Source organism: Oreochromis aureus, linkage group 19, assembly GCF_013358895.1.
Source record: "Oreochromis aureus strain Israel breed Guangdong linkage group 19, ZZ_aureus, whole genome shotgun sequence".
In the NCBI taxonomy this organism is placed as follows: domain Eukaryota; kingdom Metazoa; phylum Chordata; class Actinopteri; order Cichliformes; family Cichlidae; genus Oreochromis; species Oreochromis aureus.
The window spans coordinates 13,420,673-13,448,025 of record NC_052960.1 but is presented as its reverse complement, the minus strand read 5'-3'; the positions used below and the strand labels follow the sequence as shown (position 1 = coordinate 13,448,025).

General features: G+C 39.5%; 1 protein-coding gene across 4 annotated transcripts; it reads right to left on the bottom strand.

The window, feature by feature from the left end:
- Positions 1-368: 368 nt before the first annotated feature.
- LOC116326064 (nardilysin-like) lies at positions 369-27,353 on the bottom strand. 4 transcript variants are annotated; one of them, XM_031747164.2, is made up of 32 exons: positions 27,292-27,353; positions 26,459-26,782; positions 25,671-25,917; positions 23,332-23,413; positions 22,006-22,159; positions 20,935-21,008; positions 20,682-20,777; positions 20,367-20,489; positions 18,515-18,572; positions 17,757-17,830; positions 16,616-16,685; positions 16,299-16,376; positions 15,095-15,215; positions 12,534-12,592; positions 11,882-11,936; positions 11,653-11,757; positions 11,127-11,250; positions 10,755-10,841; positions 8,982-9,101; positions 8,801-8,852; positions 8,333-8,483; positions 6,860-6,987; positions 6,550-6,712; positions 6,298-6,329; positions 5,951-6,089; positions 5,780-5,827; positions 5,627-5,679; positions 4,898-4,981; positions 4,579-4,669; positions 4,231-4,347; positions 2,220-2,309; positions 369-2,114 (listed from the first exon to the last, which is right to left on the bottom strand). In XM_031747164.2, exons 2-32 carry the CDS (start codon positions 26,659-26,661, stop codon positions 1,893-1,895), a joined length of 3,300 nt encoding a protein of 1,099 aa, XP_031603024.2. In that variant the 5' UTR covers positions 26,662-26,782; positions 27,292-27,353; the 3' UTR covers positions 369-1,892. The 4 variants fall into 4 exon arrangements, with proteins under 4 accessions (XP_031603024.2, XP_031603025.2, XP_031603022.2 ...); XM_031747165.2 differs by having other exon boundaries at positions 26,459-26,696; positions 27,292-27,349; XM_031747162.2 differs by having other exon boundaries at positions 26,459-26,805; positions 27,292-27,330.

The window sequence follows — 27,353 nt, the reverse complement described above, 5'->3', positions numbered from 1 at the left end:
ATCTAACTTTATGAAAAATGCCAAAGATAACATAGTTTGACAGGCATAAAAGAGTATTTTTGCACCAGCAAGGTGAATTTGGCATATCTCAGCAGTGCAGTGTGTTCTTAAAAATTCTTAGGAAATTGGACAAGTGGAGGACAGAAGTGGAGCAGAGGAACAGTATCTAAAAGTCATATCCTTAAGAAATCCAGCAAAGACCTGAAACAGGACCCGAGAGATGCATCCTGAGCCTTTAAGTTGCTGCGTCTACTGTTCACTAAAGACTCATCAGAAATGGTCTCAGTGGAAGCGTGGCTGTCAAGAAGAAAATCTTTACAAGGGGAAATTCAGAGAAAAGGCTGAGGTATAAAAAAGGTCAACAGGTCTTCTAGAACGACTAATCCAAATTTGAGGTTTATTGTCAATACATAAGGAGGAGGTCAGGGAGAGGTACAACAGTGTTTGGTGTCATGGTTTTGGGGCTACATTTCAGCCAGTAGTGTTGGGGATTTTGTCAAAATATATGCAATTATGAACACAGAAAAGTGCCATCAAAATTTGATCCATCATGTAATACCATCTGGAAAGCATCTGATTGGCAAAGCTTTATTTTCAAGCATAACAGTGATGTCAAACACGCTCCCAATGCAGTAAGAGTATGAGCTGTGGATTTGCCTCTGCATAGCCTGAAGAAGAGCCTTGTGTGGTGTGGTACAGGAACAATGTGAATCTTATGGTTTGGTAATGAAAAGTTCACTGACTGTATTTTTATCCTACATACATAAAGCTTATCCTCGTTATGCCAACGAGCTGTTTTGCCTTCCATCAAAGCTATAACAATTATCATCACGTGCGGAGCTGCTGCAGGTGAAGGCTTTTCTACAGTATGAGGCATATTAGTCAATTCTATTAACATGCTCTGCTGAGCTTGGCTTAATTTATAAAAAAAAAAAAATTACATTCAATAATGCAAAGCGTCTCCAAGCACAAGACCAAGACAAAATCACCTGCGGCAGCCTCTTCTTCAGGGTTCGGGCAGAGAGTCTGTGAGTAATGTATAATTTTCACATAATTTAAAGTTGTAGAAATGACATCAAGTTGAGTCACCGGCATGCAAACATTTCTGACTTTAAAATAACCTCAGTGTGTGACGCAGTTGATTCTAGCAACTACTCGTCTCTCTGTGCCATCTGTGTTATTTAATGTGACTGCATGCCAAGAAAACTGCATCCAGAACATCAAAACTCCTTTCAAATTTAATATGAGTCACATAAGAGTCACAATGATTTGAAGTTTCAGTGTATTTTTGCTGTGAAGACAGCTTAAACGGCTTCATTCATTCACTCAACATCGACTGATGATGATTTATTTCTTTGCAGTTTCACAGCACAGCACGATCCAGGTCACCCAATAACCACAGCACACACCAGAGCCTGAAATCCAGCACACAAATTCACACGCATGGAGTTCAAAGCATTTCTGCTGTTTTCACAGTCGATTTGTGTTTTTAAATTGAATTATACTCAGTCTGGACTGCGACGCAGACAGCGGAAAATACAGATTTTTACTGCTGTAGCAGCACTACAGCTCAGAGAACCAAATAAATGAGAATCTGATTCAAAGAATTTCAGTTTCTCACAGCTGCTGAGGATATAAAATAATTGAATGTGAGAAAGCAGAACAGACTATCAGTTAGCTAAAAGAAAACTCTATCATCACTCTCAGTCTTTTTGCTTATGCGCAGAGTGTGGGGAAAACCTACAGCTGGGCTCCAGAGACGAAATCCAGGTCCAGAAAGGAGCCAAAGCTGCTTCAACCTTCCTTCACCTCACATTAAGTGCCTGCATCTCTAATGAGGCAGAGTCCCTGAATGTGGCTGAATAAGTCTGTCTCACAGTCTGAGCACAAGTTTATTTAAGTATCTTGTGGTAGGGAAAGAGCGGCAGGCCTTCAGTGAAAGCAGGAATGTCCATGATGGCTATGGCACCTTCCACTTTGGGAGAGGCGGGAAGGAAAGTAAGCTTAGACACTTCACCATAGGCTGAGCTCCTTAAATCCTCATCTTTGCCTTTTTCTTCCTGCTTTTCACCACTACCCTCCTCATCATTCTCTTCAGCACCAAATCCCACCACCTTAAGGACACAGAGACGAAATTAGTACAGATATAAAGTATATCATGTCCAAAATACAAAGAAAAGTAAAGGACTGTGCAACATAAACACAAAGACATTGCTTACATGCACACTGAGCTTCCTGCTGCTCTGTCCACGATGTTCTTTGAACCAAGAGACGAGTTCATCTCTCGTCATCTGTTTCAGAGCCTCGATCTGAACACACAGTGGCACAGACCAATGGTAAGACAGAACCATTCACTGGAAACATAACAGCTTAATTCTCAGTGTCAGAACCAAACATGTTTTAAAAGGATAAACCACATTTTTTCCTATAAATTAGAGAGGTAACAATGTTGACAGTACCAAACAGCCAGTTTATCTGTCCCCAGTGGGTCAATTAGTTTTGAAATAGTGTTGTGCTTTCATAGAGCACAAATAAAACAGGTTCTGTAGTTCTGTAATAAGTTTTTCTGTGGTCTGTTCCTTTGGCAATGTCTATCTGAGGACCTAAAAACACAAACTTCAGCCACTGAACTTTGAAAATGCAAGTCATGTGAACATTCTCGTTAATACTTATTATTTCCCTCTTGCTTGCTGTATACTTTGCATTAACTATGTTCATATTTTGTAAAGAGCTGAGAATACATACATATAGACATATACAGCCATCATAGAAAGGAAGTGCACCCTCTATTTATACTTAAGGTTTTATGTATGAGGCTATAATTAGAGATAATCTGGTCCTTAGCAGATCTTAAAATTGGATTAAAATGATCAGGGATAGAAAAAACAAAATATTTCATTGTGTCATTTACTTATCAAAAACGAAAAAAGCCAAAATGGGGAATCACTGTGTTAAAAACTAATAATATCCTTACTGCTTCCAGAGGAACTAGGCGCTGTTGATAAAATGCACTTGATAAAACTGATCATCAGAAAGAGTGACCGCCTCTATAAAAGCAGAAGTTTTGGCAGGTTGCAGGTCTGGTGCATTCAGGTGTGTGCAACAGAGTGCCAAGAAAGAAGACATTGGCAATGATCTTAGGGAAACAACTTCTAAACAATTTGCAGTCAATTAATTCTACAGTGACAAAGAGTATTCAGTGGACTCAAGACAGCTGCCAATCTTCCCCAGAGTGGATTGCACAATGCTCAGAGAAAAAAAGCAGCAAAAAAACCTCAAGAGCTACATCTCAGACTCTACTGGCCTCAGTTATAATATTAAATGTTAACACTTATGACTGTCCCATTTAAAAAAGACTGAAAAAGAGTGGCTTGTTTGGAAGGATTGCCAGGAGAAAGCCTTTTCTGTTATTTAAAAAAAAAACAACAACATCGCAGCAAGCCTTAGCTTTGCAAAACGGCATCTTAACAAACCATGAAACTTCTGGAACAATGTCCAGACAAGGCCCAAGTGGAGATATCAGGTCATAATCCACAGCGCCACACTTGCTGAAAATCAACACAAACACTTCGTAGCAACTGTCAAGTACAGTGGTGGTGGGGTGATGATTTGGGATTGTTTTGCAGCCACAGGACTGCAATGAGTCAACCATGAACTCCACTGTATACCAAAATATTCTACAGTCGAACGTGAGCCCGTCTGTCAGCTAACAGCTAAACAGCTAAAGCTGGGCTCACGCCACAGGACAATGATCCCAAGAAAAGCAGCAAATCTTCGACAGAATGGCTGAAAAAGAAAAGAATACGTTGTTGCAATGTCCCAAACAAAGTCCAGACTTCAACTAAATTAGAGGACCTGTGGTAGAACCATACATTTTCCCATAGTGGAGTATAGATGACAAAGTTGGGGCAAACTGTTAAGAATAAGGCGGCTGGAATTATGTGAGAATATACTCCCATTCAGCAGCAATACATTCATAGAGCAAGTGAATAGCATTGGTCATTCTGTTCATTCAGTGAAACAGTCCTGGTGTTTATGTGGATGTAAATAACACTGAACAACCCTGTAATGCACCAGAACAAAAAGGCACTGACCCACAACCCTCAAAACCAAAGTATTTGTCCCACGGTCATCAAGGTCCACGTCTCGACGGCTCAGAACTACTTTAGCAGCACGAGGACGTCTTAAACAACATCAGAGCCGTTATTTTAAACATCGTGTTGTCCTCACCTCTCTATTGAGCCTATCGAACACATACTGCTGCGTAACCACCTCCGCCCAGTTCCTGTCCACCTCCTCACCAAGATGTGTGTCCTCGCACTCTTTGAGCTTTACTAAAGCAGTCACCTGCAGAAAACACGAGCACACAGGCTTTCTAGTCACTTCTACCACAGTGCAGCTTCACATTTAGGCATTCAGCCGGGTTTTACATGACTCAGAAATGTGTTATTAATGGAACGAGATACAACTTTTGACATTTAGAAAATTCCTGGATAGGCAGCATTTTCTGTAACTTTTTCCATAAGAATGAGAAACTCATAAATACAATAAGAAAAAACAAAACACATTTACACAGACCTGAGTACTAAAGGCCTCCTCAGTCAGTGCATTGAGCTTCTCTCCGAATGAAGCCAAGAACTCTTCAATCTTTAACTCCACCAGCTCGGTGCTGAGAGAGATGAGAGGTAAGAGATATATTGTAGGGTATAGAACGCATTTGATTCCTTTAGTCATTTATCACTTCCACTTGCTTCACTTTCCATGGCCACATGGATAAATTGCAGCTTGGGTTTGGATGAACAGCAAGATAGATTTACCTTGGTTTTGGGAAAGGTGTTAAGATAAATCGTATCTTGCTTTGGGCAAATTAAAGGTTTCCATTGTGTTGCAGACTCACTTGAACTTCGTGGCCTGTGTCTCCACTGTGACAGAGAAACCTAGAACGCCTGAGGTGTTTCTGCAGGTGGGGTAGACATGGTATCTGCAGACGGAGACAAAAAGAATGCTTTAGGATTAGAGAAAATACGGGTGAAATAAGCTGATGAAAAACTGCATTACATCTGATTTGCACTCTGTAATAAAACCAGTCTGGCAAGTATGAAAATTGAATTTCAATGTGAAAAGCATTTGTCCCAGTAGAACTAGAGCAGCTTGGCGCAGGTTTAAATATTACTAGCTCCCACATTTCAGACACACCAAACAGAAATCCGACAGTCTCTTAACAAGGTCGGCACAGGCTTGTTCCTTCTAGAAGGCAAAGTAATGAAATACAATACAGACAGAGACGTGTAGGTGGAAACAGAAGGTTAGTTTCTCTGCATACCTTTGATTTTCACATAAAATAACTTCAATACCCTCAAAATGGCAGAAAAAAATGTAAAAAGGAAAAAAGAAAAGAGGAAGAGAACTGGATATACTAAGAAAGTTACTTTGAAAAGTCGTGTATTTCCATATGGAGCACATTTAGGACAAATGCAAATAAATCAAATTAACTGCAGCTTTCTAGTTTTAGAAAAATATTAGCATGTAATGCTAATTTAAATGGAAAAACTCACTGTTTCGCTTAGTTTCAGAAATTTGGTTTTAAATGAACAGAAAAATATTATCAAACGCTGCAGAAACTCACCCCAGAGTCTCTTTGGTCCTGAGGAAATCAAAGCAGGGTTCCTCCATGTGCATCTGAAACCCCCCCCCAAAACAACTCAGTCAACGATGGAGGGATGACGGCATCAAAGAGGGAGTGTGTGGAAACAGAGAAGCAACATATTGTAATGCTCACCACCAACAGCTCCATCAGCGTGTGCTCCCTTAAAGCCTTGGGGCCAGACTAAATAAAAAGGAAACAGAAAGAAAATGGGAATGAATTTGTGTGCATACAAAAAATGAACCTTCAGAGATAAAATGAATTGATGACCTGTAGACGTGCATGTATAATTGTGTGTGTGTATACCTGGTAGTAAACAGTGACTTCTGAGTTGGCGTCTCCTTTATTCAGCGATTTGACCTTACAGATGTGGTGCTTCTGTGGAAGCTCGACCACTCGGAACATCACCGGTACCTCCGCTGTCAGCTTGGAGAACTGCAACTTACTGCCAGGCAAGACACGAGAAGAGAAGGGAGTAAAATAAGTGAGAAGGTAAAGAGGAGAGAGGGAAAAAAGCGAAGGCGAAAGGCGAATCATGGACTAAACAACTGAAGCTGATGTGAATCACGGCGTATTATAGCAAACAAATCTATTTGATTGTATAGTATTGGTGTTCTCATTAAGGAGTGCATTCAGTGTAATAACTGACTTACTCTGTGACATATTGTAGAAACTGCACAGACTCCTGTGGAGGAAATACAATAAAGAGTAATGAATAGTGAGAGATAAGAGAGAAAGAGAGTGAGGAGAGGCAATCAGCCAAGCACGAGGGCAATGTCAAGTACACCCAGTAGCAACTGATGCAAGTGTAGACGTGAACGTTGACTGATTCACTCTAATCAGCTAATATTATTGTCAATCAGTATGCTTGTCTGTGTGCTGTGTGCTGTCTGCTGTCCACTCACTGCACTGCTAAAGTTCCCTTGCACCAGTCCCTCTGCAAAGAGTTCAGCTCTGAAGCTCCGGCTGAACTCCGTCAGCTCTTCAGTGGTCAAACCAGCTGTTAGAGCCTGATATTTGTCCACCATGGACCAGCGAGAGTGCTCCAAGATCAACAAGCGCACGTCCCTGGAGGAGAGAAAAAGGGATGAGAGCGAGAAGATAAAAGAGGACGGTGACGACCGGAGGCTCTTCTATTTAGGGCTGTCACACATTTCACCACTAGAAGGCAACATACACTTGATAATCTCGCATAGCAATGGGGAAGCAACGTACTTGCTGAGTTTCTCGGGTTTAATGAGGATGTTGAAGTAGGTCTTTTTGAGCTGCTCTGCGAACATGCTGAAGACGTCAGGGGAGGCCGAGAAATCTGCCAGGTGGTCAATGATCAGGTGAAACATCAACTACAGAGAAAAATATGGTCAACAAGTCAGACACACATTACATAAGATTCTTTATTATTCAGTGTGTGGTTAAATGTATGCAAAACAATTGTAACTGTTGGGGGATTAAAATCAATTTAGCCTTTGCACACCAACAAGGTGGATTTTTAAAATAAACAAACGTGTTACAGACAGACATTTTTATGGCCAGCTGAGGCCCATTTCCTGTTATTTTATAACAATTAAGCAGACTTGCATTTGGTGTCTTTTCTCTGGAATCGTCAACATGAGCTCCAAAGAGATGATTCAAGGAGTCCATCATTATACTGAAAAACTGCAATAAACCTATCAGAGCTTCCAAATCAACACTCTGGCACATTCTTTAAAAGGAAAGCACTGATGAGACCACAGGAACAACTACATCGAATAAGTCAATCCTTTTTTTCACACTCACAAGGACTCACATGTCATTGACAAAATCTACAATCAAGAAACACCTTCGTGAATGTGATTATAGCAGGTTTATGACAAGGTGACAAAGACATAAGAACCGGAAAGCCAGATTCGACTTTTCCAGAAAACATGTCAAATTCCTTGGACGTATAAAACCAAGATTGACTTGTACCAGAATGGTGGGGGGCTAAAAGTATGGAGAATGAAAGGAACAGCTCATAATCTGAAGCATACCACGCTATCTGTCAAACATGGTGGAGGCAATGTTTTGGCGTGTATGGCTGCCAGCAAAACTGGGTCACTAGTGTTTAGTGATGATGTGACTGCTGGTAGAAGTAGCAGGGAGGATACTGAAGTGTACAGGCCTATGCTCTCTGCTCATTTAGCCAACAGCTTCAAAAGTGATTGGATACCGTTTCACAGTTCAAATGGGAAAACGATCCAAAGCATGCTGCAAAAGCAACCCAAGAGATTCTCAAGACAAAGAAATGGCATATACTTCAATGGCGTAGTAATTCACCTTATCTCAACCCAACACAGCATGGTTTTCAGTTACTGAAGACGAAACAGAAGGCAGAGAGTCCCAACTGAAGGCGGGTACAGTAAAAGCCTGGCAGACCATCTCAAGTGATGGTTCTAGATTTCAGGCACTCATTGACTGCAAAGGATTTTCATCAGTTTGTCCAATTAATTTTGAGCCTCTAAAAATGGGGACTATGTATAAAAATTGATATAGTTCCTAAACAGTTAAGCAAAATTTTTGTAAAGCCGCTTGAATTAAAGCTGAAAGGCTGTACGTCAATTGTACATTGAATATTTGATTTAAAAATCCCCTGTGGTGGTGTACAGAGGCTAAAATACAACATGCCACTATCCAAACTGTTTATCTATGTGTGTATGTATGCTTACTCACAGGAAGCTTGTGGTTAAATCCTTTAACTTTGATGACCAGTCCGTGCTCACCAGCAACCAGTTTATACTCCAACTGGGCCACTTCAGCCTCATAGGCTGGCTCTGCCAGGTTGTGGCCCAGAATGTTTACCAGAAGATCAAACAAGACCACACTAGAACGCAAGAGGAAGGAGAAAAATAAAGAGAATAAGAGAAAAATGAAATAGACAGGGGGCAGGGAATAGTACAGAAGGAGGTAAGAAGGATGAGATGGAGGATAGAGAGAAAAAAAACAGGCAAAATAGAAAAAGAAGGTGGAAGGACAGAGGAAGGAGAAACGTGGGGGAGGGGGAGGAGGGGTAAAAGTGACAAAAAGACATAAGTGGATGCAGTGGGAGAGAGAGAGCAGATAAAAAAGCAGACATTAACAAAGGTCACAGCAAAAAACAAACACTTATTTTCACAAACTCTTATCTGAGCTTAAACTCACTTCTTAGCGGACTGCTGGATTACTGGAGAGATTAAGTGGAATCTGACGTAGGCTAAAGAAGAAGAGCGAGCAAACAGGTGTCAACCATTCCCTAATGACATTAAATACCTTTAAAATAACATCTTGCATGCTAATTGATGCACACAGTACAAGTACACACACACACTAACACACAGTCTACCTCTTGGGATTTTGAATTTGTTATCTTTCTTGTACCACAGGCAGCCCCTGTCGCTGTCGGCTATCCGGACTGGGAACTCGGTGTCTGGGCAGTCAGAGGGCTTCAGGGTGAAGTCAGTGGCTGAACAAGTGCACACACACAATAAATCACCATTCCACTCGGCACAGCCTCATAAATAATGCGTGACTTTCGACAATTCATTATATACAGTTTAGGGATAAACATGTAGTCGCTTGTCAACACAGAGAAAGATGTTACCCCCACAATAAATGATTCAGAAACCCTTGGGCCAGAAAGTGAAGCTGCCAGCTTTTAGTAAAGCTGGCCGTGTGGGTCTGTCACTTTACAAAGTTTGTAAGCAAACCGCAACGACAGAATGAATCAACCTTTGCATTTGGCCAGAAGTGAGCCAGAGGTGTTTTGTTTTTCTGTTTAAATTAAAATATTGACCTTTAATTAACATACACCGTTCAATCCATGCAATCAGCAAATATAACTGGAGCTGTGTAACCATTTTTGTGCCGATCGGTCTGAATTTACATTCCAAACAGCACTTTATCCACTGGTGTATTACAGGAGCTGGCCCTGTGATGATACACTGAGTAAAGTGTATGTGTTTTTGTTCTACTTTTAAAATAATTAATTTAATAAAATGTTTTTCTTTTGTTGTAGCCAGATATGTGGTAAATTTTAAAATGTAGACAGTGATGGATTTAATCTATATCACTGTGAAATTTTATAACTATAACGACAAGCTGTTCAAAACTGATTTGTAACTTTTCCATAACTTTGTTCTGCTAAAATGATTAAGCTGTTAGATGCTGTATTATCATATGCTTTGTATTTTAGAATCCACTAATAAATAGTTTACCTTCACAATCTGTAATAAAATAACTTCAATTATTTGTAAAACTAATAAACCTGCAGGACACCGGCTCTCGAGGCCTGGAGTTCCCTAACCCTGGTTTATGGGGACTGACTTGCTTTTGAAGCCAGCCTCAAGTGGCCATTCGAGGAACTACAGTTTGTGGCACTTGTAAGTTTTTCATTTTCAACAGAAGCTGTGGCTTGATCTGGACAGAAAAAAGAGGAATTTCTGCTAGACTACAACAAGAAAAGACTAGTATAAAATAGTGTTAAATACATAATTTACCACACATGAAATCAGTTAAGCTATACAAGGGTATGCCAACAAAAACAGGATCATCTTTCCTCCGGCACAGCTATCGTGATCTCTCAAACATTTTTTCTCCATCTTGCGCTGCTGTCAAAATATGGGTTGAGCTAATTTAACACTCCACTTCTAAAATGCAAAGTTTCTCTCCCCTGGACTTAAATTATAGGAGGAGGATAAACATGCTGTGCAACAACATTTAACTGCTGCTTTAATAACTGCCGAGGTAAGGGGGAGAAAACTTACTGCAAATGCTCCGAGTGGGGTTTCAAATCACTCAACCTCCCCCAGAGTGAAAAATACCATCCTGACTTCACAAATTTTAGCTTGAATTAATACACCTCAGCTAGATCAGTGACTAACAAGGGAGCATTACAAATGACAAAATACACTGACAAAAACAGTTCATCCAGGTCTGGTCAATATATCTGATTACCAGTATTTCGTGGATGGATTAATGGAGAGCCAAAGTCCAAACTGCTGGAGCACATCTTGTCCACATCATCGTACTGGACACTTTTCAGATACGGCATGCAACAGTTTAGGCCAGAAAGACCCACTTTTTTGCCCATAATGCAAAAAGACGTTTCTTCACCTACCAATGAACTTATTCTCTGCAGGAAGGTGGAGGTCAGCGTTAAGCTCCAGGTTTCCTGTCCACTGCTCCATCCACTCTTGCTGGATATCTGTATGAAGGTTAAACATCTATTAACACAGAAGAAATACTTGCCAATTTGATTCAACTCCTGAATAAAGTGAACTCTGTACTTTTATATTTTAATTTAAATGCTTTTCCAACACCATTGTTTGCCATATAAAAGACAGAGATAAATGCTGGCATTTCTACTGCTGGCTCTGCTTTATATGTGGCTGAATACCACCACACAAGGGAAAAAAAGACAATGTATTCACTGAACGCTTACAATGTACGAAGGAACTGCTACAGTGACAGTAAACACACACACACATACCCTCCATGCTGTATTGTGTGCCAAACCACTTCTCCCTGAGGGGACACTGGCCCTCATGTTCTGGTGACAACAGCATCAGGTTGGCTTTCTCAGGGGTGAGGAGAGACAGAGCTGCACTGATCACCTACACACACACACACAAAATCAAATCAAAAGATGTTTGCAGCACAGAGAGAGATCATATTTCCTCAGTTTCTAAAGAACATCAACGTTAATGGGAGACAGTTTTAGCAGCCAAAAACAATGAGACAGAAAAAGAGAACAGACGTTAACACAGAAAATATGCAAAGCCACAATTAGACTGTAACTTTTGATGCAAAATAACATCCACCAGCAGAAAAGAGGATCCCAGCTCCAAGAAATAGATTTTGAGTAAAATCATTAAAGGAGCGATGAGAAACACATCTATATTTTTCTACTTTTGAGTGACCCGTTTCATTAACATCGTTATCTAAAAAAGGACATTCTGCATTTTAGAATAAAAGCCCTGAAAGTGGTTCACTCCCAGAACTACTGAACTACTTACTTCTGGATTGAACTCAAACATCAACTGATCTCCTGTCAGGAAGTCTTCTTTAGGGAACAGTTGCATGTTTTCACAAATGTCCTCCACGTACTCTATAGGATCAATCTGGCAAAGAGAAAATCAAAATCGAGAGGTTTTACTCACACATCCTCATTGATAATAACACTACTACATTGCTACATGTCCAAAACACGGCAACTCAGCGACTAATGAAGGCTGTTAGCCTTACTTGCTCCTGATAGTGAAACTCATTTGCTTCAATCCTCTGAATCTCTTCATATATCCTGAGTGCACAGATAGACAGAAACAAAGAATTACAACTTTTATTCACCTCATAAAATTGCTTAGATGTCACAACACCAGTACTCTCTAAGACAGAATAAGGAACATAACGAAAACAAAAATAATAAGACCATAAATATACAAATGAACAGCCAACCAAACATATCATGGTGTCAGTATCCCAAATAAAGCAGCATTTACTACTACTACACACTCCACAATGCACCGAGTGAGACAATCAAACAGACAGAAAATCCATGTTGTATATTTGATTTCAAACAGAGAAAAAAAAAAACCCAAGGTAAATTGTTAAAAAAACCCATAGGTAATATAAATATAGTCTTCTTGGTATATATTATATATATATATATATATATATATATATATATTCTATCTGTGTGTTCTTGTCTAACTATCTTAGTAAGGACCGGTTTTGGATTTCGTGTTCACTTTTATAGACCCCATTTAAGGCACTGTTGGAGGGTTAAGATTGATTTGAAGGTGTGTGTGTGTGTGTGTGTGTGTGTGTGTGTGTGTGTGTGTGTGTGTGTGTGTGTGTGTGTGTGTGTGTGTGTGAGAAAGTGAGTGAAAGAAAGTGCCTTTGTTGTGGTCCAAGTGTCTGCAACATCTTCAGGTACTGGAACACCAGGTGAGTCACCTGTTAAAAGCCACAGACAAGCAAATTATTAGTGTATAGCCACATTTTTTGTTAGTAGAATTCCAGCAAAAAATTATTCCTTCCTTTCTGCAATCAATTGATATGGAGGTATTGTTAAGTTTTATAATCCATAACAATTACACTGATGCCAAAAAGAAGTTGCCAATCATGTTAACTATGGTTACCTGATTATAGTCATTGGAACAGGTCTGACAACTGATTTGGAAAAAGTGGTTTTATTCAGAATACTTAACAGCTCAGTAATACATGTCTTGATCCCACTTTTAGAGAATCAGACATGTAAATGAAAATATCTCCGTTAAAGTAAGAGCAAAAAAATAATTATTAACATTGAACAAAACCATTGTTCATCAGTTGTGACAAAGTAAAAAATCACTTACAATAACTTAAAATGAGTATTTTCTATCTCCAGACATCAATTTGAAAGGGGCCTTTTGATATTTTGGAATATGCATTTGCTTCCTTGCCAAGTTATAAAAAAGATTGATGCCTCTCTCATAGCAGTACACCAGGTACGAAGCTACTGCCAGTAACTGATTTGCTTAGCTAGCACAAAGACTGGAACAAAGTCCACTGGTTTCACAGTCTTGCTAATTAATACATAATATCTTCATTACAGTGGAATTATGCACCAGACTGTTTCTTGCCAAGATCAGCTGCGAAGCAGACACTTAAAAAATACAGGCAGATTTTTATGGTCTCGGTCTTCTTGCAAAATCTGATCTTTTTTTCCATTAGTGTCTGTATACAGTTTGTGGCACAATCCCCAATCCTTGTGAAGATGTACAAGTAAGAAGCAGCATGCTTATTCATGAGCATATGAGATGCAGGTAGGGTGCATTCTGTTATCTTTGGATAGCACTAGAATAGCTGTTTGTCAGTGTCAATTTTTTATGCTAGTCAAGTTAACCAGCAGTAGCCTCCTAATAAATACAAAAAAATGTCCTTTTTGTATTTATGGTGGTCTGTGCGTGCTATTATGTTTTACTTTGTGATTTTTATATGTGAAAAGTGCTATATAAATACATTTTACTTACTTAAATGAGAGGTGTATGCTTTCTGTAATACTCTATGGGCTACCTAAGGCAAGCTCCTAGCAAAGTTAACCCCTTATATAAATACAGCCTTAAACCTGTGAGGGAACACTTTTCTGAACTGCAGGAGGTTTTTATTGCCGGCACCAGTTTCATATTAAGTTGGCTTGCTTTGTGTCTAACAGGAGGAGAAGTGGGAGACATGTCACTGGTAATCCAATGGCACACTGTAATTTTGATGTCAAGCTTGACACTATTTAGTGTCATCCACCTTGAGTCTGCTGATCCCTCTAATCAAGTCATTTTATTTAAAGAACAATTTTTTAAAGAAGAGAAAAAAAAAGCTAATCTATATAAGCCAAAGTCTGCATAGGTATATAACCAAGTGAGTGATAAGACTTTTGAAGGTTGTAAGGTTTCCCTTTGTAGTTAAAATTCCATTGACCAACAATGTTTAAGCAGCCTTTGTAGAGAAGCAATTCATATGAAGCGGAAAAGGACTTTATCTGCTAAAAAGGAAATCTTGAAAACATTAACTATTGTTTCACAAAAGCTTTATATTGGCCTTTTCACCATTTATAATCAGTAAAAAGTCAACAGGAAAGTCTTGTCTGGATATCCCTCAAAAGTAAGCTATTGTCACCATAGGGCAAACTAACTGAAGGTGTTCCCAGATCCAGATCATCATGATTAGTTTCATGCACTTAGTTGCTGCCCCTTAACAAAACTATACACATACTTTAGTAGACTGGTATTATATATACCTAATTCCATTATCAGTCTTCCCACAAAAAAACAGAAGACTAAAAAATGTCTAAACCTAATCCGACAGCAAGGAAATACAAAAGTCGTGTAAAGTACTTCCATTACTACCTTCTGTTGAACCTCAGTAACCGACTGGATTGTATAGTTGATCGACTTGTTCAGGTGTACCACCAGAAATATACCACTAGCTCAGCTTACACTTGACTTCATCTCATATTTTTATCCATAAAACTCTTGTCTTCTCAGTGAATTGAGAGGTTACTCTCTCTATATCAAATGCTCTTGATCTAAATAAACAATATTCTTGAGGTTATTTAAGTATTTATACAGAAATTACCTCCGTAACGGTGAACAGGATATTTTTCCATTGCATACTTAAGAGTAGGAAATGGTCCTCTTGTCGAATTATCAGGCACTGCCTTTGTGTTAAATACAAGAGTTGCCATAGCAACTGACGCACAGTGCTTCCTTGACCTTAACTGTTGTATGCGAGCTACTTCCAGTATCTTAATAATGAAGAAAACCTGACTCTTTATGATATGACAATAAATAATAAACTTTGCGTGGGAGATTGATGCTTAAACCGCTGATTAATTTAATTTGCCCAATCCCAAGGTTTTTTTTCCTTTTTATTTTGAAAGAAATGCAGAAGAAATAACAAATGTTAAAATTTTTTATTTACCTTGTAGAAGTTTTGGAAACCCTCATCAGTTAGGGTGATGGAGATTGAAAAGATGGAGTAGGTGGTGTTTTGGTCAAAGCCAGTTTCACTGTTTCCTCCAAACAAAGCCACAGCCCAGCACCTTTGAAAATGCAACATAGAAACATAACAACAAATTAACACAAATAGGCCTTTGACTAAAGAATTACTCACTGTTGTATGCGGTAAAATGAATGAACAATAAATAGAGGGCACTCAAGACATGTCACTTGATGATTCCTGGCTGCAAACACTTCACATTCTACTGGGGGAGTGAACAGTGAAGAAAATACATGTAATATTAAATCATTCATTTGAACAGCTTAGAGATATCTGAGACTTGTTGGACACTAAATCAAGGTGAACGCTTCAGTTGTTTAAGAGTATAAAGACATCTTTCATTCATGTGATGATGCACTTAAAGGACAAGTTTGGTTGAGAAGTCTGCTCTGTATTAGAATAGGCAACTAGGAGGAATCTAAAACTTTTCCATACTGCAGTTTTTATACTGCACTTACAAAAATGTACTATTACACTGGGTTATATGGCGTATTTCTAATGGATTTATCAATGGTACATAATCAGCAAGAACATGGTATGATAATTCAAGGCCTCTGATCAGTAATGTTCTACAGACGGACATGGAGATAATTTCCAAATCTGACAGAGGGGGACAACATGTTCCCATTTTTAAGCCCATCTCTTGGCCCTTTTTGCTAGGATTGTCTGAATTCAATAAAAACAACCACTCCACTGCCTTTGCAGTTTGGGAATTGAGTCAAAGTACACTCAAATTTCACTGTTGTCATTTATCAACAATTGAAAGGATCATAAACAGTAAATAGGAGCATTCTTTTAGACTATCCAAGTGGTGCTGATGGTAAAGGGAGCATTGGATGGGCTCTTGGTAACGTGGGATGACACAAGGTTTGGTAAATCACTTCACCACTTAGCAACAAGAGGCTGAAATGCACTTGTACAGCCATATCCAGAGACGAGAACGTATGAATCACATTGTCAAGTGGGATGGCAAAGTGTATAGTATGAAGATTGGGCTCAAACACTCAGGGCTGGCGCAGAGCGGGAAAAAAAGCTCATGTATGCCCAGCAAATTGAAGAGCTTTTAATTGGGTTTTGGAGTGCCCTCAAATCAGAAAAACAAACAGACAGAAGCAATAACACTCACTTCTTCCTAAGCACTGAGAGGATGCTTCCTGTGCCTTCATGGCCAATCAGCCAAGAGATGTAGTGGAGAGGCTTCACTCTGACGAAAATGAAAAGTAGAAACAAAAAACATTGATGCAATCCATCTACAATCAGGGGAAAAGCATGGTATCTTTTGGCTGACCTAATTCTATATTTATATGAAGAGACATCAATGCAATTCAAATACATGGATGGGGAAAAAAAACAAAACAAAAGAATTTGATGAAATTTCTCTCAAGTGAGGGGAGAGCATTGTGTGACTCTATATTTGTTGTATATGTTCTGCATGACGCTCACCTGTAGTATTTCTCCTGAGGAGGAAGAGCCCAGGTGATATTCAGAGCATGAACTTTCCCGACAGGGACAACTGTGAATGCAAACAGGTGGAGAAACACCATCAAGTAGCTGAATCGAACAGACACTTGGCCTGGAGAAGTAAACCTGACATCAACAGAAAAAGCAAATGGAACCACCGATTTTTTAATTCTGAAACGTATCAACCTGATTATTTCAGAGCTCTTTCCTCTTTCTGTTACATATATTTTAAATAAAATTGCATAAAGGCAGCCTATTGTGCATGCTCTTATTTTCGTATGCTAATGTTAAACTCTGCCAATTACTCCCAACTATTCAGGCTTCTATAACACTCTGTTTCCACTATTCTTGGGTCTGTATGTCAGTGACAGATGATAACCCCATTATGGTCATCAAAATTGTTTGTCTAAGAAAGTCGATAAACTGAGCATCGGCAAACAAGTCCCTGTACACAATAAAAATTATTTGTACATTCTACTCATTTTCAGTTTTAACTATGTGAAAAACTACTTTAGTAGGGTCCACGAATAAAAATATGGAGCTGGAAATGAGAACAACAAGTCCCCTTTAAAACTGCAATTTGAATCAGCTTGACAGCCTCGAGTAACTCATCTCAGCTGACATATTACACATTTTGGTCCTCAGCGGCTCTTTTGAATACATCCGGACTCATTATAAATGTCTTATATGCATCATCACAGGGACTGACTGAAAGCTGTTTTGGGATTAGTGTCACTTCAGGATATGAAGTGAATTATTTCTTTGTGCTCAATAACTAGCCAGTTGGATAATAAGCAGAGAAGCAAAGGATTTCACAGGATGTGTCCCGATCATGTCAGGGCTTCTACTGGCCCAAATGTAGAAGGGAGTAATGGACCCAATGTGCTTGTTCTAAATACATGGTCTGAAACTGGATATGAAATTTTAAATGAGACAGTATGTTTTTATAAATGATGACAAACTACTCTGGAGACCCCTGGGCTACAAATCATTGATCTATGGAGGACCCCAAAGGTCCCACTTTGAGAACCACTACTTACATAACCTGTTAGGGCTTATTTATATGTGGGAACCTGCCGTTCACCAGATGTGCTTAGAGATATCCGGTAAGGTGTGTCAGTACCTCTGTAGAGCTTGCTGAAAGCCGTTGTGTCAAAAGGATCCAGCATATCAGAGAAATCTGGCTTGGGCAAACCACTATAAACACAAAAACACTACCGTGAGGATTAACATAACTTAAACAGTTCCAAGACGTAATTAAAGCGACTTCAACCCACCCTTATGTTTTAAGTAACATAGAAAACAGTTAATGGAAAAGGTTTCAAGTATAAGATTGAGGATGGATGTCTCCAATTACTGTTTACACAATCGGGAAAGTAATAGCACATTATTTCTGTCAGGCACAGCTATAAAATCCTTTCATTCATTTAAAGCTTGATGAAAATTAATTTAGTTCATCTAAAGAAGTTAAAGTCACTTCAGGCAATTTTATAAGCATAGATGTGAGCATGTGGAAATGTAATCCTTTAATTGAAATGAAAGCCTTAAAAACTGGAGGTTATGTGGTTTTTATGTGTGTAACAGTGACACTGATTCACTAAAAAAGGTTCTGCAATGACTCATAAAGCATACGGAAGCTGTGCAGCAAAAAAAACAAACATAAAAAAAACACAAATTCAGCTCAGCTCCGCTTTAGGGAGAAGCGATCCCTTCCAGGTGCATAATTTTGAAGAAGAAAAAAAGCATCTGAGATGAAGAAAGCGGAGAAAGAGATGGTGAAAAAGGCTTGACATTTACATTTGAGCAGAGGATATTGAGACTCAATCTATATAGCGCCAGCTTCTCATCACAGCAACTGAGAGCCTCTTCTTGAATACTCACTTGTTAGGCACCTTGGTGAAGATCTCTCTGACCCACTCCTCCAGAGTGTCCAGCTTCTCTAAAGGACGCAGTGAGTGAAGGAGGATAAATTAGAGTTTGAGTGTGTTTCAATTATTCTGGCTGAAAACAACTGAGATTTGGGAAGAAGTCAGTGCAGTAACGATACATGCTAAAATGCCTGCTTTAAAAGAAACTATGTTACAGTGTGGCTTTACATGCTTTAATATAATGCTAAAATGTAAATGAAAATTCACGACTTTCTGTGTTTCCAACTAAATAAGGTATAGACTTATTAGTTTTTAATTATTGCTAATGCAAACAAACCATAAGCCTACATTTAGAGCTTTTACATTATTGTATAATAAGATGCAGCTTTTGTATTTTGCATTGTAGACTTTTTTACAAACATTTGAATGTATAGCATGGTTAATTTAATTGTGACCGCTTTTTCCTGTGCATGTTTCAAATTACTAAATGGAAGTCAGACAAAATGACGCAAAGTTGTTTTTCAAGACTACAGTAAATAATTTTAATTCAGCAACAAAGGAGCAATTGTTTACAATGTTCTTCTTTATTCTTTATCCCTTCTTTTGTGCCAAGTCAACAGTCAGTTCACACTGTTGCCTCACAGCAAGATGGTTACTGTTTCGAATTTGCCAGCCAGCTGGGGCCTTTCTGTGCTCTCTCTATGCTTCTATGAGTTCTCTCTGGGTACTCTGGCTTCCTCACACAGTCCAAAGACATGCTTGTTAACTGGTGATTCTAAATTGGTTGTAGGTCTGAATTTGAGCATGAATGGTCATCTGTCTCTTTGTTGGCCCTGCAACAGGCTGGCAACCTTGCCCTATGACAGCTAGGATGAGCACCAACTCCCCTGTGACTCTGAACCACATAAGCAGTTAAGAAAATAGATGCATGGATGGATTCTTTAATGAAACATGATGTAAAAACCAGGTAGGATTGTTCAGCTGGGCTTCAAAACAGATGTTTTCCCTTGCTGACATGGAAGCTCCTAAAAGCAGCTTTTTCAGACAACACCGATCGATATTATGAGGAAAAATCCTTTGGCCTATAGCTTGAAAAAGTTTAACCGCACTCTCTGGTCAGATGCCTGAGGTTAATTTCACCTCTGAAAACAACCAGAATGATTAGTGCAATGTAGTGACATCATAATGACCTAATGCACACAGGTGCAAATACATTGCTGCAGCAAGCAAGTCAAAGTGCTAGAGGTGATCAAAAAATTGAAGCGAGCATTATAAAGAATATTATAAAACCTTGCAAGGAAAGGTGTCTTCAATCTTTAGCATTTCGATGCTTCATCATTTTCCAACAGAAATGATGGTTATAAATATTTCCAGTTGTTTTACTCCAATTAGCGATCTACTATAACACCTTTGCATCCCTCTACACTGGCAGACTCTTAGAAGACAGCACAAGAGGTGCAACAAGAGTGAATTTTATTGAGGGCGAGTAAGTGTTTCATGAGGATGGCATTTCTCAGCACCAAATGTCAACACTTCATCATTTTACTTGTATGCTGTAGTTAATTAGCTGAGTGATATTTTCTGTGAAACCAAGAAAATGTATTAGATACTTTGTATGTGACTTTGTTTTGAGTAATACAGCAATTCGAGCTGATTCGGGAATGATTATCTACAGTTGGCTGAACATGGATGAAGTGGATCCTTATTAGAGATAATGATCGTCTGAATTTTTGATTAATACACAGATTGCTTTTTCAATGAATCGGTTCGTTTGGTGTATGAAATTATTGAAACCAATTACATTTCTGTCAATCTACTAATCGGCTAGTTCTTGATGCATAATAAATGGGACCGATTTTCCTGACCTTTTGACTGCACAGCCAGAGTCATGTAGTGGGCAGAGTAGTATTTCTTCCAGAAGGCACGCAACCGCTTATACACATTGATCTTCATTCTTTTGGGCTCCTGCTTCAGTGTCTCCGCATTCCCTGGTATTGTGACAAGTTAACAATCAAGTGACAAACATAATACATGACAGAGAGAAGGCCTAACACATGCAGGGATATGAGAAGGCAGGTAAACTGGTGCAGGTTTCAGCTCTCCTGTTTGTTATTGCTGAACATACCCCAAGGAGGCCCTGCGTGTATTATTTGTCCCAGCGGTTGTTTTTACTAACTCACCCCAGCAGAACTTGCCCATAGGGTGTCCAGGTTTGGCCAGACTGCCAAATAGCATTTCCTTCCTGTGGGAGTCAGATGGCTTAGCCAGCTGGTACTCTGATAGACAGACGGAGGGACACAGGAAAAGGTAAGACGGGAGAAAAAGACAAATGTCTGCGGTGATAAAAAGAGCTCTGCGCACTAAAACACTTTACAAGAACCAGTATTAATTTCTCAGAATGCAGGAGTGATGCACATAGGCACCAAGACCCACCACTGTCAACAGCCTCCACTTCCCTGTCAATGGCATCCCGAATCATCAGGGGGCAGATGAAGAACTGTGCCCACCTGAGAACAACAGGACAAAGCGGTAATAATCAGAGGCTAGAAGGACCGACAGACAGACAGAGCACAGATCAGACATAAACAATCAGATCTAGATGGACGCACGTCGAATATATATCCAAGTGCACACCATGATCCACACTACATCTATCGGCCTCTGAGATCTGAATATATGACATCCAATTTTCACTATTCTTACTTCATATCACTTACTTTATACAGTCACACTGTTCAGATTGAACTAAACCCCTAATTTAACTAAAACATGGAGTGACATGCCAGTGGTTTAAATTTAACTTTAAAGTTTCAAGTTATTACTAAAAGAGGATTTAGGCATAATTTAAATTAAAACTGGCAGTGTCCAAAACCATTTTCTTCATCTCATACTTGGCACTGTAATTACCAGGTAAATGCGTCCCTTTGATTCACCCGTTCAGTTTATGAATTCAGCTTGCTAACCAAATTTGATATGGTTAGCTGATAACTTGCTACGCCACCTTCTGATCAAAATAAGGTAATTTCTGGCAATATTTAGACATAATGGTTTAATGGCAGTCAAAACTGCAATAGTGAGGTTTCAAAATGTAGAGTCCACAAACCCATGGATGATGTCTCGGTGGCTATGTCCACAAAGCAAAAATGTTAGGACTGAAGAGTAAAAGAGAGCGCTAATAGGGAATATGGTTGACAGATGCTAGACATTTTCACACTATAATCATCAGGTCTGCTAGAACTTTTATTTGGTAAATTATGCTTTAGCATGTTAAGTGCCTTACTGTTTGGATTAGACCATAGATTTTCCCTTATAGCCTCTATGAGTATTTGGTTTCATTGTTAATTGTTCTAACTTGTCTCCGTTGCATAATATGAGTTTATATTCTCCTTTTTCTTGTTTCTGTCTTGTGTTTACCTGTAAATCATCACCACCTCGTAAGGATGACTGCTCAAAAAAAAAAAAAGATAACAACCAAAAAACAAAAAAACCCAACTGACTCCTAACCTGTCAAGAGCCTCTTTGAAGTTTTTCCTCTGAATGTCAAACTGGAAGATGGTCCTCTCACAGTCCGTGGAGGCATTGTCGCTCCCACCGTGCTTCTTGAGGAAAGCATCAAAGCCGTTTTCTGATGGATACTTCTCACTGCCCATGAACACCACTGGGCGACAACGAAATCACAGTAAGGGTGAAAAGAGAGAAGGGATTACAAATCATCAAAAAAAAAAAGGAATCCAAAGAAAATAATCTACTAAAGCTACTTGCATGATGTGTCTTTTGTGGTTTTCTTATTTATGTGGACAATGAGACAAATGCAGACAATAACACATCACATTTCTGGCTCAGCCTTAATAGAATTTTGATAACTCTGTCTCAGATGAAGTCGCGTGCATAACTCTAAATAGTGCCGGGAATATTTGGTGACAGCATGAGAAAAGGTTTCCTTTCAGAATGATCATTTGGAAACAATGTTCAACAATCACAATTGGTAGAGGAGACAGATAGCAATTTCTCTGCTGACAGTAGCATCAATAGATTGGATTGCAATTCTGAAGTTATGTGGCATTTTGTGCAAGCCTAGCTTTTTTTTCCCCCAACTGAAAAATATCTTGCTTGCTTCCTCATAGTGAATGCAGTGATTTCTTGCCTTATTCTTGTAGGTGAGCTAAAGTTAATCTGCCAACAAGGCAAGGTAGACATCAACCGACAGGCCCCAGTTTTCCAGGAGCCCCAAAACCCCACAATCACTGTCACTTGGTTGGTAGTAAATGAATTATTTGCATCTCACATTCTAAGACTTTCCTTATACAGGAATAAATTAATTTTTGCTTATATTATGTATAGGAGTTAAAAAACAAAAGGGACATTCAGTAGGAGAAAGCTGCAAATGCTCAAAAGCAACTGGTACACAACAATCTTTGCTGGATTATTTGCTGTTTACTGTATTTTGGGATACATTATTATGCATTCTATGTAGTAAATGGGCATTTGTAAGTGATGAGTTAGATGCATAATACACAGAGAGCAGGAGGAAAAGTGGGTCAAAAGGAGCCTGAAAACTAATTTTTTGCCCTGTGGCCCCACAGTGGGTGGATCTGGTCCCTCTGGAGATGGATATTCTGGGAAATGTCACATATTGTTAACTGATACTGAACGAGACAAAATAGGCTAAGAGCCACACTAAATAATTAAAACAAACTACACAAGGATGCATTTAAAATTAGGATGTGTGATAGGAAACATTTAAAATGGATGGAGAAACCACTGAATTAAAGAACAATGAAAACTTTTTGAATAAGATGATAATACTTGTCTACTGGATTAATTACTCACTGTGTTCCAGAAAGTGAGCGAGGCCGGGGAGATCGCTGGGGTCACTGAAGCTGCCCACACCAACACACAACGCTGCCGCAGACTGAAACACAGGATATCGAGGCATATCTGAGTCTGGCATTGCACTTCAGGGAAAACTTGAATGATATTCTGTTTATCTTGCTGCCAAAAAGGCCATAAAAACAGAAACCAATGTAATAAAGTACTGAGACGCAGACCACAAAATTGTTGAGTTTGATAGTTTTATGGCCTTAGCTGACAATATCGAAAACTAATCTTATCTTTTAAATGCCAAAAGCAATATATGAAAAGAACTTTCAGGTACAGACATGTTTAAAGTAGTGTTAGCTCCAGATGCTTACTGTACTGGGGTAGTTTTGTAGGATTAACAGAACAAAATAGTTCTGATTTATCTAATACTGGGCATTAGTGGAGACCCTCCAATCATCCACCATCTGAAACAAGCCCATAACACCTCTGTCTTTAAGGTTTCCTTCTCTTTAAAAGATACAGGCAGCCATTTATTTAACAGAAACATAGAATACTGTGTTCACAAATATACACTGATTAGTGAAAAACAAATTGATGCATAATTGTAAGGTAAAGACGCAACAACAATGCAGAGAAAACACAGAAAACCCCAACAATCACATGACCCCCTATGAGCAAGCGCTTTAGCGACAGTGGGAAGGAAAAACTCAATTTTAACAGGAAGAAGCATCCAGCATAATCATGCTCAGGGTGGAGCAGCCATCTGCCGTGACTGGTTGGCATGAGGGGAGGAAGACAAGACAACGACATGCTGTAGACAAGAGCCAGAGATTAATAATAATAACTAATGATTAAATGCAGAGAGGTGCATAAACGCATATATGTATGTGGCTTAGAGACCAGCCACATACGTAGTTTGCTAAAGGCCGAGGAATTGAGAACTCACTGAGATTTGCACGTCATGAAGGGAAATTTTCATTCATCTCTCCACCTTCAGACTCAAAATATAAAAGGATCACACCTATTTTTTATCATTTGAGAAGGCGTGCCTTCACCAAGAAGTGAAAATACAAAGGAAAGAAACACCTCGAGACTCATCTCCTGAAATTAAGTCAAGGATTTAACACACCCAACCTAACACAGTGCATTAACATGCTTATTTATTCCGATATTGTCGCAATTACTTATTATCAGCAGATTAGACACGCGAACCTCACATCTACAGAGAGCTGTTAACAACAACATCCAGCTAGCGTTAGTCTTGTTTTCTAAAACACACTTTGATAAAGAGTTTGATTACATTCTCACATCATATGACAGTTTATTCGTCAACTGTCCCAATCCAACAAAGTTAGAGCCACTTCAAAGAAAGTTAACAGAAGCTAATAGCAGCTAACAGAGACCAACAGGAGCTTCACTGACTCATCGATTCGTATCGGACACCTTTCACAAAGTTTTACAGCCTCCTCCAGAGTAAATAGTTGTGGACATCTGGCGTATTGACAGCTGAGGTAAACAGAGGACCGACAGCCTATACTCACTGCAGATGAACCACAGCCAGGGTTGTCTGTCTTACAGCGGCCACTGTAGCTAAGATACACTTGAATCGGGAGTGGAAAGAAAACAGAATTCAGTAGATTGCAATCTACTGACATCTAGTGGTGAGATTTTACACATTGTAGCTTTAAGCTTTCTTGTCATTGGTTGGTATTTGCAAAAGGAGGTTTGAACATCAGGTGGGTGGAGCTTCTGAGTGTTGAGATATCCACCCCAACTTTTATGTTATTAAAATACTTTTCAAATGTGTAATATTGCCATTGTTTTGACAGGGAGTACTGCAGGGTGTGAGCAAAGTCTTTCTACTTTAAAGCTTGTAAAAAATTAAACTTGTCTTTATTTTCTTAGAAGAGATAATGATAAAACAAAAGTGTGTTTTTTAAAATATTTTGTTGACTCTATTCACATATAGGGGATTTTCACAAGCTTCACTGAAGAGGTATGTGCCACCCTGCTAGATCTCTTGCACCTCTTTTGCGTTACCCCACCATGGAAAATTTTCTAGATCTGCCACTGATCATATATAAAAACAACTGTTTGAAACAAAGCATTTAGTGCAGTCTCAAGCCTGAGCACATATCCTAAATTCTGAATATTTGAAACTCTGGCTGTATTTCATCAGAGTATTAACCACTGTAACATGTTGCAGAAAATATAGAAGAGCATAAAAGCTGCACTTTAAATAGTTTGTGGAGTAGTGGAGTCAATTTGTTTTTTTACATTATTTCAAACAGTGCAGTTTTACAAAACATAAATAAAGTCTATATTAAATGCTCTCTTGTTTCCTGTACCTGTTTCTCTGCATTTCCTTTCTTCTTTTTCCCCTCATTGTAATCATCTTCATCATCGCTGCCCTCATCTTCGTCATCTTCCTCAGACCCATCCTCTGATCCATCTTCAGATTCATCATTGTCGTCGTCGTCGTCGTCCTCCTCCTCCTCCTCTTCTTCTTCGCCTTCATCTGACTCTCCATCTTCTGTTGGTCCGCTGTAATCTGAGATGAGCAGAGCTCGCAGCCCGTTTTCTAACACAATGTACCTGAGGAGAGTAAAGTCAAAGGTGAGATAACACAAGGAGAAGCACTGTGGTGTCATTTGAGTTTTAGAGCCTTCATTGCTTTTTCTTAACAGGTTAACAGTTATCCCTTTGCAGATTGTATCTTATACCCTTTCAGCCTGTCTTGTGCTATACTTTTTCACAGCAAAAATTCCATCCATGCCCCACAGAGGCCGGAGGCACTGGTCTGTGCTTAAAGCATGAAATCATCCCATCAGACTACAATAATATTGCACTGATCCAGCTGGATGGGAGGCTCAATATCATTTTTGGATCTGGGTTAGTGGATCTGGGTCGTTTTGTCAGCACTTTCACAGTCATGAATGCAGAACTTTAGCAAGATGTATTTCATTACACATGAAATCCTATTAATACCTTCGAGTGAGAATAACATACATAATAGAAAAGATAAATCATGTAACTTTTCCTTTTTTTAAACAGTATAATGAGTTATTTAAATCCTCATGGGAATCTGGTAGGAATTCTTGACTGTGCGGTAGAAGAGGTTTTTTTTTTTTTTTACCTGTACTGTTTGGGGTCACTGGGTGATTTGATGATCTCTCTGTCACCGACATTATCCTCAGCTTCCCCCCCTCTTCCCGAGTCCCCGGCAGCCTGAATCTCCTCCCGGGACGCCGGCTCTGTAGCTTCTGCGGAAGCTCCCACTTGGACCGAGCCCGGAGAGTCAACCGCCGGGGCGTTTCTTGACTTGTTTGTTTGCGGCATCCTCGGCAGAGATGATGAGACTCTGGCACTGCAGGCTGACAGCCAGGGACGACCATAAACAACAGGACAAGTCGCTGTCAACGGCAATTTACTCCTTAGCACGGCAGCACACCGTGTCAGCCTGGACAGAGCAATGATGAAGACCTGACATACGAGTGTGGGGGGGGAAAAACAAAGCTAAAGTTCAGCGCTCTGCGTCTAAAACAACACAGATTAACCAAGACTCTCGCTGTGGCGTGGGCCTATAGATGTGAAACTGACCTGTCACACACATATAGACACACACAAACACCGGCTAGCCAGCGCCCACAATACAGCTATTCATACAACTGTCTGGTGGTTTCGCTCTATTCAGCTGGTTGTCAGCTAAAATCCGACCCTGTCTCAGCAGCCCGCAGCGAAACCTGAACCTATCATCTCACAGACCACCAAGAGCAAGTGGACATTTGAGAGGAAACACGAGTGAGAGAGGAAGGATTTAATGTTAACAAGCGGTGTCTGGTTCTGTTAGAAGTCTGTTTGCCACAAGCAAAAAAGAGCCGGAGTGTTTATTTTTTAATCTACTTCTTCTTCTTTTTTTTTCTTTTTAGAAATACTTCACGAAGCCGGTCAAAAACAATGAAGCCATACCTTCCTCCCTACCGACAGCAGAAGGGCCTCGGAGCCTGCGAATGTCCCCCACAACAACAACG